Source organism: Prionailurus bengalensis, chromosome E1 (genome assembly GCF_016509475.1).
Source record: "Prionailurus bengalensis isolate Pbe53 chromosome E1, Fcat_Pben_1.1_paternal_pri, whole genome shotgun sequence".
NCBI classification, from domain to species: Eukaryota; Metazoa; Chordata; class Mammalia; order Carnivora; family Felidae; genus Prionailurus; species Prionailurus bengalensis.
Window position 1 is genome coordinate 26,404,597 of NC_057347.1, and position 10,934 is coordinate 26,415,530.

General features: G+C 39.3%; 1 protein-coding gene across 2 annotated transcripts in view; it reads right to left on the minus strand.

The window, feature by feature from the left end:
- INTS2 (integrator complex subunit 2) overlaps nucleotides 1–10,525 on the minus strand; it is a 61,781-nt gene extending 51,256 nt beyond the window's left edge. Inside the window, exons 1-5 of one of the 2 annotated variants that reach the window (XM_043583870.1) lie at nucleotides 10,428–10,525; nucleotides 8,831–9,137; nucleotides 8,067–8,205; nucleotides 4,183–4,285; nucleotides 2,988–3,101 (exon numbers count right to left, since the gene is read on the minus strand). In XM_043583870.1, coding sequence (XP_043439805.1) covers nucleotides 2,988–3,101; nucleotides 4,183–4,285; nucleotides 8,067–8,205; nucleotides 8,831–9,137; nucleotides 10,428–10,437 — 673 coding nt within the window. In that variant the 5' untranslated portion in view covers nucleotides 10,438–10,525. Of the gene's footprint in view, nucleotides 1–2,987; nucleotides 3,102–4,182; nucleotides 4,286–8,066; nucleotides 8,206–8,830; nucleotides 9,138–10,414 lie in introns of both variants that reach the window. The other variant, XM_043583869.1, reaches the window with a different exon arrangement.
- Between the last annotated feature and the right edge of the window lie 409 nt (nucleotides 10,526–10,934).

Sequence of the window (10,934 nt, forward strand, 5' to 3'; positions counted from 1 at the left end):
AATATTAAAAAAAAAATTTAAACCCAACAACAACAAAGAAATGTAAGTGCCAAGAAAATAATTAAGCAAAGACATAAAGCTAATATGACAGTAGTTGAGATTAAATGGAATCCTAAAAAATTTCAATCCAAATGAAGAAAGGAAAAGAAGAAAAAGGAAGCAAACAACAAGATGATACACTTAAATCTAACTACCACAATAATCACATTGAATGATCTACATAAATGGTCTAAATACTCCAAAAGCAGAGACTGTAACTAAGTTTTTTTAAAAACAAGATTCAAGGGGCGCCTGGGTGGCGCAGTCGGTTAAGTGTCCGACTTCAGCCAGGTCACGATCTCGCAGTCCGTGAGTTCGAGCCCTGCGTCGGGCTCTGGGCTGATGGCTCAGAGCCTGGAGCCTGCTTCCGATTCTGTGTCTCCCTCTCTCTCTGCGCCTCCCCCATTCATGCTCTGTCTCTTTCTGTCCCAGAAATAAATAAACGTTGAAAAAAAAAATTAAAAAAAAAAACAAAAAAAACAAGATTCAACTATACTTGTCTATAAGAAACCTACCTTAAAGATACAGATTTTTTTTTAATTTTTTTTATACATTTATTTATTTTTGATAGACAAAGGGAGACAGAGCACAAGTGAGGAAGGGGCAGAGAGAGAAGGAGACACAGAATCTGAAGTAGGTTCCAGGCTCTGAGCTGTCAGCACAGAGCCTGACGTGGGGCTCGAACTCACAAACCACGAGATCATGACCTGAGCGGAAGTCGGACGCTTAACCGACTGAGCCACCCAGGTGCCCCAAGATACAGATTTTTTTAAAGATGGATATATACCATACAAACACTGATTGTAAGCTGCTATGACTGTATTAATGAAGTACACTTCAAAAGAAGGTATATTACCAAGGATAAAGAAGAATATTTTATAATGAAAAAGGCTTAATTCATCATAATGATATAACAATCCTAAATGTACATGGACCCAATCATAGCTTCAGAATTAATGAATCAGGGCTTCTGGGTGGCTCAGTTGGTTGAGCATCCAATTCTTGATGTCATCTCAGATCATGATTCCAGGGTGGTGAGATTGAGCCCCTCACCAGGCTCTGCACTGAGTGTGGAGTCTGCTTAAGATTCTTTCTCTCCCAGGGGGTGCCTGCGTGGCTCGGTTGGTTGAGCGTCTGACTTTGGCTTAGGTCATGATCTTGCAGTTCACAGGTTCGAGCCCCGCGTCGGGCTGTGTTCTGATGGCTCAGAGCCTGGAGCCTGCTTTGGATTCTGTGTCTCCCTCTCTCTCTGCCCCTTCCCAGCTCATGCTCTGTCTCTCAAAAATGAATAAACATTAAAAAAAAATTTTTTTTTTTTAAAGATTCTTTCTCTCCCGGGAACCTGGGTGGCTCAGTCTTTAAGCATCTGACTTCAGCTCAGGTCATGATCTCACAGTTCATGAGTTCAAGTCCCACGTCGGGTAAGCTCATGCCCCACTTCAGGTGAGCTGGAGCCCCGCTTCAGGGGAACACAAGACCTGCTTTGGGTGAGACCCACTTCTCTCTCTCTGCCTCTGCCCCTCCTGGAATTCTCTCTCTCTCTGCCCCTCACTCACTTATACCCTCTCTCTATAAAAAAAAAAAAAAAAAGATTCTCTCTCTCTCTCTTCCTCCCCAGCCCGCATGCGCACACTTTCTCTCTCTCAAAATAAAAAATAAAATAAAATATTTTTTAAAAATTAGTGAAGCAAAAACAAGATGAAAGTAGACATAGACAAATCCACAATTATGTTTGGAGACGTCAACATTCCTCTCTTAATAACTGATAGACAATGTAGACAGAAAATCAACAATAAGACAGTGTTTACAAAGAACTTTTACATACCTTATGATATATTCAATAAATCTCTTGGAAATGTAAGAGAGGGGTACCTGGATGGCTCAGTCACTTAAGCATCTGACTTTGGCTCAGATCATGATCTCATCCTGCATCAGGCTCCCTGCTGTCAGTGCAGGGCCGGCTTTGGATCCTCAGTCCCCCTCTCTCTCTGCCCCTCCCCTGCTTGTGTCTCTCTCTCTCTCAAAAATAAACAAACATTAAAAAAAAAAAATGTAAGGGAAATGTTATTATTAATATCTCATTTTATAGAATGGAAGTATCTTGATGGAGATACACAAAAAGTGAGTGACAAAACTAGAAATTACAACCGCCAGATCCAGTGCTTTTTCCTCTTTGGCTCCCAATTCACAACCTTGCTCAATGAATGTTTTTATTTTAATATCACACAGATCCAAACAACAATGTTCAATCAGTAGTAGTTTGAAACAGAGGTGAAAATTTTAGTTGATTTTCTCAGTTTTGACTCTATCCTTTTTGTAAATTGACAACAATAAGGCTAAAAACCAAAGGGTTTGATTGCTGCTATTTCTGATTACTTATGCCTTGTATTGTATTCTGGCTAATTCACAGACAAGTCTTCTTCCCATTGCTCCATAAGCATCGGACTATATGTTCTAGTTCTTTAGTATTTTTTACTATCCTATTATTGCACTGGTGACTAAGGGCAAAAAAAAATTTTGGGGTTGCATTCTTTTTTTTAAGTTTATTTCAAGAGAGACAGAGACATTGTGAATGAGGGAGGGGCAGAGAGAGAGGGGGAGAAAGAGAATCCCGAGCAGGCACCATACTGTAAACACAGAGCCCAATGCAGGGCTCAAACACAAAACCGTGAGATCATGACCTGGGCTGAAACCAAGAGCTGGATGTTTAACCAACTGAGCCACCCAGGCACCCCTATTGCATACTTACCATATTTAAATTGATAATCTCAAAACAATTTTGAAATCTTCTAAACCCAATACTTCTACAATGAATACTCACTAATAAACTTTCCAGAGATAAAATCTCAAATGAAAGCCCATAAATATTTCTTTGTAGCACAAAAAATAGGTCTTGAACCTACACCAGCAAATCTCTTCAATATCCTATTTTAAAATTATGTTTTTACCTTCATTAAAACTATCAGGAACATTGGCCACCAACAGACATAAGAACCAAGCACCATTTCTAACATGTAGCAAAGCTTCAGCTACATCCACTATAGGAAGCAGAGAAGGGAGCTCTACAAGAAAACAAAATCAATGTTACTAAGGAGTGATATTTCACAAACATCATTTAAGAGCAATAAATTTAGGGGCGCCTCAGTTGCTCAGTTGGTTGAGCGTCTGACTTTGGCTCAGATCATGATCTCACAGTTCATGAGTTCAAGCCCTGCAGTGGGCTCTGTGCTGACAGCTCCCAGCCTGGAGCCTGCTTCAGATTCTGTGTCTCCCTCTCTCTCTGCCCCTCCACCACTCACACTGTCTCTCTCTCCTTCAAAAATAAATAAACATTAAAAAAAAAAAAAAAGAGCAATAACTTCAGGGGGAAAAAAAGCAATAAATTAAGGTACTTTCTTTTCATAGTCCAGAACAAACTGTCCAGCCACATGTGGCTATTTAAATTTAAATTAATTGGTGCACCTGGCTGGCGCAGTCCATAGAGCACAAGACTCTGGATCTCAGGGTTGTAAATTCGAGGCCCACAATGGGTAGAGAGAGTACTTAAAAATAAAACCTTTTACAAAAACAAATAAATGGATAAATAAGCTTAATTAAAATTAAATAAAATTAAAAATAGCTCAGTTACACTGGCTACATGTCCAGTAAACCGTAACTACATGTGACTAGTGGCTACTGTATTAGAAAGCACAATATAGAACAATGCCACTGCTACAGTTGGCAGTGTTGGTCAAGAGTTACTTGCGTGAAAATCTTTGCATTTTTATGTCCTCCACCTTTTTAATCCCATTCAAAATTAGTAAACTGAAATATTTTAATCCTCCCACAGGCATTGTCTTAACTTTTAGTTTTTTATATTCCACTTATCAATTTACCCTTTGCTTTTTTCACTTACATATTATGACCATCTTCAAAAATCATTAAATTTCTTCAAATACACTCTGTTAATGGCTGCATAACATGTCATACTATGGAAATAATATAATTTACTAAATCATTGTCCTATTATTAGCCATTTTTATCTTAACGTTTTAAGGTATATTTTTATAAAATATGTAAAATAACACAATATTCAAAGTTAAGAAGTTACACAGTATCATATAACAAGAAACTATATTTGTAATGTATCTTAGCAGTCATTACCTGCTTGTAAAATACAAAGTACATCTGCAGCTTCCTCCAAATAGACTGGACTCTCAAATAGCTCAGATGACTTAAAAAAAAATTCTCCACTGGACTCAGACACCTTAAAAAAGAAAAACAAATAAAAGAAATGATGAACTCTATTAATTTCAGATAAGCCCTCACTATTTTTATAATTATCTGTTGAGCTTACAGATCATGTCTCTTAATATGTCATTAATATACTCGCAGCAGAATATGCAGTATTGGATAAATTTGAGCGAATGTAATCACAATTAGTCACATTAATTATTATTCAGACATGGCAATCTGGGTCTCAATAATTTATTTCTATATAAATATTTGGAAACATCTGGAATTAAAGACAAGCCAAACAAATGAACTAGGAATGCCACCTACAAAAGTTGTAGCTCAATAAAAGGCAAAAAACAGTAAACTTAAAGCAGTATAACAAATATAAACAATATAAACAATTCCAAATGAACTGCAGGAAAACCAAAAAATAACAATGTAGGTCAACAGAAGTACCCAACTTTTTAAAAAATATCCTACAGCAGTTTCATCACACTTTCCATTTGCTACAGAGTTCTGAACTGAAAAACTGGAAACCTCCCAGAGGACAAAGATCACTTATTTTACTAGAGCCATCAAGTTAGGTATTAAGAAAAAGATGTAGGGAAAATATTGATTGAATTAAGACTATTAGGGGCACCTGGGTGGCTCAGTCGGTTGAGTGTCCAACTTCCGCTCAGGTCATGATCTCCAGTTTTGTGAGTTTGAGCCCTGCATCGGGCTCTGTGCCGACAACTTAGAGCCGGGAGCCTGCTTTGGATTCTGTGTCTCCCTCTCTCTCTACCCCTCCCCCCTCTCTCAAAAATAAACTTAAAAAAAAAAAAAATTAGATACAGGAGCACTGATGCATAGGGCCACTTGTACCCCAATGTTCATAGCAGCACTCTCAACAATAGCCAAATTATGGAAAGAGCCTAAATGTCCATCAACTGATGAATGGATAAAGAAATTGTGGTTTATATACACAATGGAATATTACATGGCAATGAGAAAAAATGAAATATGGCCTTTTGTAGCAACGTGGATGGAACTGGAGAGTGTGATGCTAAGTGAAATAAGCCATACAGAGAAAGACAGATACCATATGGTCTCACTCTTATGTGGATCCTGAGAAACTTAACAGGAACCCATGGGGGAGGGGAAGGAAAAAAAAAAAAAAAAAAAGAGGTTAGAATGGGAGAGAGCCAAAGCATAAGAGACTGTTAAAAACTGAGAACAAACTGAGGGTTGATGGGGGGTGGGAGGGAGGAGAGGGTGGGTGATGGGTATTGAGGAGGGCACCTTTTGGGATGAGCACTGGGTGTTGTATGGAAACCAATTTGTCAATAAATTTCAGAAAAAAAAAAAATTAAAAAAAAAATTAAGACTATTAGTATAGAAGAGAGTAGAAAGAAATAATTGTTTGTAATAGAAAAAACATTTTTTAAAAAATTTCTAACATATACTGGAATTTAAAAAAACAAATAAATTTTTAAAAATAAAAAAATAAAGATTTCTAACATATCTCTTTTTTTCTTTTTTTTTTCTAACATATCTTAAAAACTATCCAAAACTGACTAACTGTACCACCCACCACCACCAGTATTTTCTCTGGAAATAGAATTTAGAGGGTTTGGGTCCACAATGTATAAAACTAAACATTTTTTTAGAAAAAAAAAAATTTTTTTTAATTTGTTTATTTATTTTTGAGAGAGAGAGAGCAAGCAGGGGAGGGGTAGAGAGGGAGACACAGAATTCGAAGCAGGCTCCAGGCTCTGAGCTGTCAGCACAGAGCCCAACATGGGGCTTGAACTCACGAACTGCACAATCATGACCTGAGCCAAAGTCAGACACTTAACTGACTGAGCCATCCAGGAGCCCCAGAAAAAAAGTTTTTTTAAGTTTTTTTTTTTTTTGACAGAGAGAGAGAGTATGCACATACATGTGCACAGAAGTGAGAGAGGGGCAGAGAGAGGCGGGGAAGAGAGAATCATAAGCAGGCTCCAAGCTGTCAGTGCAGAGCCCTACACTGGGCTCAGTCTCGGAACCGTGAGGTCATGACCCGAGCCAAAATCAAGCATCCGATGCTTAACTGACTAAGCCACCTAGGCACCCCAAAACTAAACTTTATTATAAACAAATTGACCTTGAAATTCTAACAGTAAAGAACTTTTGCCTCTGAAAACTCTGGGCTTAAGATATGAGCCATCTTAATATAAAGATCCTGTTGAAATAGCCAAATTATGGAAAGAGCCTAAATGTCCATCAACTGATGAAGAAATTGTAGTTTATATACACAATGGAATACTACTTGGCAATGAGAAAGAATGAAATATGGCTTTTGTAGCAACGTGGATGGAACTGGAGCGTGTTATGCTAAGTGAAATAAATCAGAGAAAGAAAGATACCATATGTTTTCACTCTTATGTGGATCCTGAGAAACTTAACAGAAGACCATGGTGGAGGGGAAGGAAAAAAAAATGTTAGAGAGGGAGGGAGCCAAACCATAAGAGACTCTTACAAACTGAGAATACACTGAGGGTTGATGGGGGTGGGAGGGAGGGGAAAGTGGGTGAAGGGCATTGAGGAGGGCACCTGTTGGGATGAGCACTGCATGTTATATGGAAACCCATTTGACAATAAATTTCCTATTTAAAAAAAAAAAGAAATCACATATATTTTCTATTTATGCTGTATAATATTTTATGAGGGAAATTACATCCTATAAAGGTATTATCAAATTTGGTAATTTGTACAAGTCTTGAGCTACGTACCCTTCTAAATATCAAAAAGGCATTATATGGAATCCATACAGAAAAAAAACCCTAGAATAGAAAATTCATCATAGGTATAAATGATAAAAAATAGTAGTTAGAGAAAGAAAGCCTTTAAGGTAGGCATTTAATATCTTTTTAAGACTTTTGGGGAGCCTGGGTGGCTCAGTCAGTTAAGCATCTGACTCTTGATTTTGGCTCAGGTCATAGTCTCAAGCCCCACCTTGGGCTCTGTTCTGACATCACAGATCCTGCTTGGAATTCTCTCTCCCTCTCTCTCTGCCACCCCAAAATAAGTAAATAAACTTAAATATTTTATATATATCCATAAGTTTATTTATTTGTATATTATTATATTACTTATATAATAATATAATTATACATTATATATAATTATATATTATATGCATTATATTTAATTATTACTATATATTATTATATAATTATTATATTATTTATATATATTAATATATACCCCTTTAAGCCTTTCAAAAACAAAACAAATAGAAATATGTATAGAAGAGGGGCGCCTGGGTGGCTCAGTCGGTTAAGCGGCCGACTTCGGCTCAGGTCATGATCTTGCGGTCCATGAGTTCGAGCCCGTCGGGCTCTGTGCTGACAGCTCAGAGCCTGAAGCCTGTTTCAGATTCTGTGTCTCTCTCTGTCTCCCTGACCCTCCCCTGTTCATGCTCTGTCTCTCCCTGTCTCAAAAATAAATAAAACGTTAAAAAAAAAAAAAAAGAAATATGTGTAGAAGAGTATACAACCTGCCTGCCTTCTTGTTTTCTACGTTTTATGTGTAGACATCAAATCATGCATATTTTGAGGTGTGATTAAAATAAATGCCTCTTGGAGTTCCTGGGTGGCTCTGTGGGTTGAGCATCTGACTCTTCGTTTCAGCTAAGGTCACGATCCCAGGGTCATGGGATCCAGGCAGTGTTGGGCTCCACGCTAAGCGTGGAGCCTGCTTAAGATTCTCTTTCTCTCTCCCTCCCTCTGCTCCCTTCCCCTACTTACTCTCTCTTTCTCTCTCTCTAAAAAATTTTTTTAAAAATGCACCTTGTTCATAATTGCCAACAGCTCACTAAGCACAAGACGCAATCGACGAGGTGAATCACTGTGTTCAAACTCTAATGTCAGTCCATGCTGAAGCTGTGATACCAGGATGCTCTCTCCACTGCCTCCTCCAAGTTTATGCCTAATAAAGCACAAATGTGTACAACAATTATGAGAACACTGGCACAAAAATAGCATAAAATTATCTTTTGTTGAAATAATCTACAAAAGAATGTATGAATTATTTTCATACATTTCATGAAAATAATACTTCTGAAATACTATTTAGTTTGCCTATTTCAGGGATTCACAACCTATATAAAGACACCAGCTAATAGTTAACACCCACTTACATGAACAGTTGCTCACTCTTGGATTCACAATAAGCAGGGAAGGACCAAACAACTGCCCAGAATTTGGGGAAATCAATATAAGCTTAAAAAGCCTCCCAGTAAATACTTCTACTTTTAGGGGAACTTACCCTACCCACTTCCCGCTGAAACCAACTGGCCTATTCAGTTTAGCATGTATACAACAATATGTGTAGCCAAAATTCTCTACACAACATTTTAGAATATGGAATTCTAGAATTTTAACTATAAATAGAAAAGAACTAAGTAAAATGCTCTCCAAAGTTTAGATTCTCAATCTTTTCTGGGGGAGTGCATCCAATAAAAAGTCCTAAAATCTCCAAAAAATATTTGACTCCCTCTGCTTTAACAAATTCGAGTAAATCCCAGTCCACATATTATATAACACAACATTACCTAAGCTGCTGTTCTTTGCTGGCATCCTGTTCTAAAGCATGAAAGTCCACTGACAACAATGCAACAATAGAGTTGACAGCTTCCACTCCAGAGAGAAGACGAAGGATGAGTTTTTTATCTTGAGCCCAGCTCTGGCTCTGGTCAGCAGGAGCACAAAGTGCCATTCGCACCAAGCAGGGCAGAAGAAGTCTCAATTCTGGATCACTTAAAGATGCCAACCGAACAACATCCACTTTCTGCATTGCCTCAAAAGCAAAAGGGCTGACAAACTGAAGGCTTGTACACTCAGCCATTATCACTGTTGATCCTAATGGTAAAAAAACAACAACAACAACAACAAAAAAAAACGAAAGTAGGTGTATAACTCCTACATGTATCAATGCCCCTCTTTTTAAAAACCCTAAGAAGTGTGGTCTATCTTTAATATGCCTCTATGTTGGCTGTTTCAGGCACATGTGAAGGCTCCCTGTGTTTTTACTCCCACCTAGAAAATGAAAAAGAAAGCAGAGTATATTAACATTTCCTCCAGCCCTCGGGATCTTCTAATACTTATTTTGCAAAGAAGAAATATGAAGCCCAGAGAGATTAGGTAACAGACATATAATGATTACTACTAGTAGCAAAATCCTAGGCTGAACCCTCATCTATTAACTCGCAGTCCAAGACTTTCTCCACTGCATAAATCATCTGAGCACCGCAATGCAAATAAAAGTAGTATAGTTAAGAATGTGTTCCTCGTCCATATCTCTTTAGCTTCTTATGCCTATCCAACAAATGTAAAAAACTTACTCTTCTCTTTCCCACCCTCCACCAGTCAATAAATGCACTGCTAAATCTCCTCACTAGGCAGAAGCAATGCCAGACTCAACGTCCTCAAGGCCGTAACACTATCCTAATGTCCCCTGGGTTGCTTGGTAAAAAATTGCTGTGGAGCTACAATTAGCTATGGGAGAAGGATGAGTTCCACTTGAGCACTTCTCTTATCTTCACTAATCAGAAGCTTAAAAAAAAAAAAAAAAAAAGGCAGGGAGCAGGTGGCCAAAGCCATCCCCTCCAATCCATCAGACTAGCAAAATCATGGGTTTAACAGAGTCGTGGGCAGAAACGCTACTTTGTTTTTAAACAAGAGGAGCTGGCCTTTTAACACAGGGGCGGGCTGAGGGAGCAGTGGCGCCAAGCAAGACCGGTGTGTGTTCACAGGTCTCGCCCTCAGCGTAACGAGAACCAACCAGTCCCCCTGGCAGAGAAATGTAAGGCCAGTGACCGACGTGGACCGGAGAACGAGCTGAGGCCTGAGAAACGGAAGCTTCATACCTCAAGATTTACCCTCCAACCTCCCGGGACTCAACACCGATTCCGCGCCCTAGAGGCGGGACACGGTAGAAATCGAGAGCGCGGCCCAAAGTTGGGCCTAGGCGAAAATCCGCATTCGCCAAACCCAACTGTGCCCTGAATCGACACAGGCACCAAAAACCCAGACGCCGGGACCAATGGGGTCGGCAGTGCGATAGGGCTGGATGGGGACACCGCACAAAGGCAGAAACCGCACTGAAGGGAGGGGAAAGCGGAGGGGACTGTTTCAACCTGCACCCAGCACCTTCATTCATCCCCAGCGTCTGGCTCCCGTCGGCCACCGTACTGGACTGAGAGGAAGGCTGTCTGCAAAGGAAACCCAGAGACGTCCGCGCTGATGCAACGGTGCGCGTGCGCGGTCCCACCTCTTCCTTCCAGTCCCCTTAACTGCGTTCCCGAAGATTTAAAATGCTGCTTTCGGTTTCTTCTTCCAAAATCTATCACTTTTATCCTTTCCGATTAAATCTTTAAGCCCCTCTGACCTGCAGTTTCATCTTCACAGGATTTTTGTGGCACTTGAATGACATAACGTATGTAAAAGAAACGTTGAAGTTGTTTCCACCGTCCTTTGACCGGAACACTAATGACTGCACCCTTCTTTCTGTCCCTGCCTATGCCTCCCTAGCACTTAAGGTCTGGAATCGTAGGATTTATAGGCGAATTTAAAAATTAATCTTTTCCTGATCTTTCGCTCTTGACCTCATACCCTCATAGTCACAAGTTAAACATCTTAGTTTCGGGTTTCTATGCC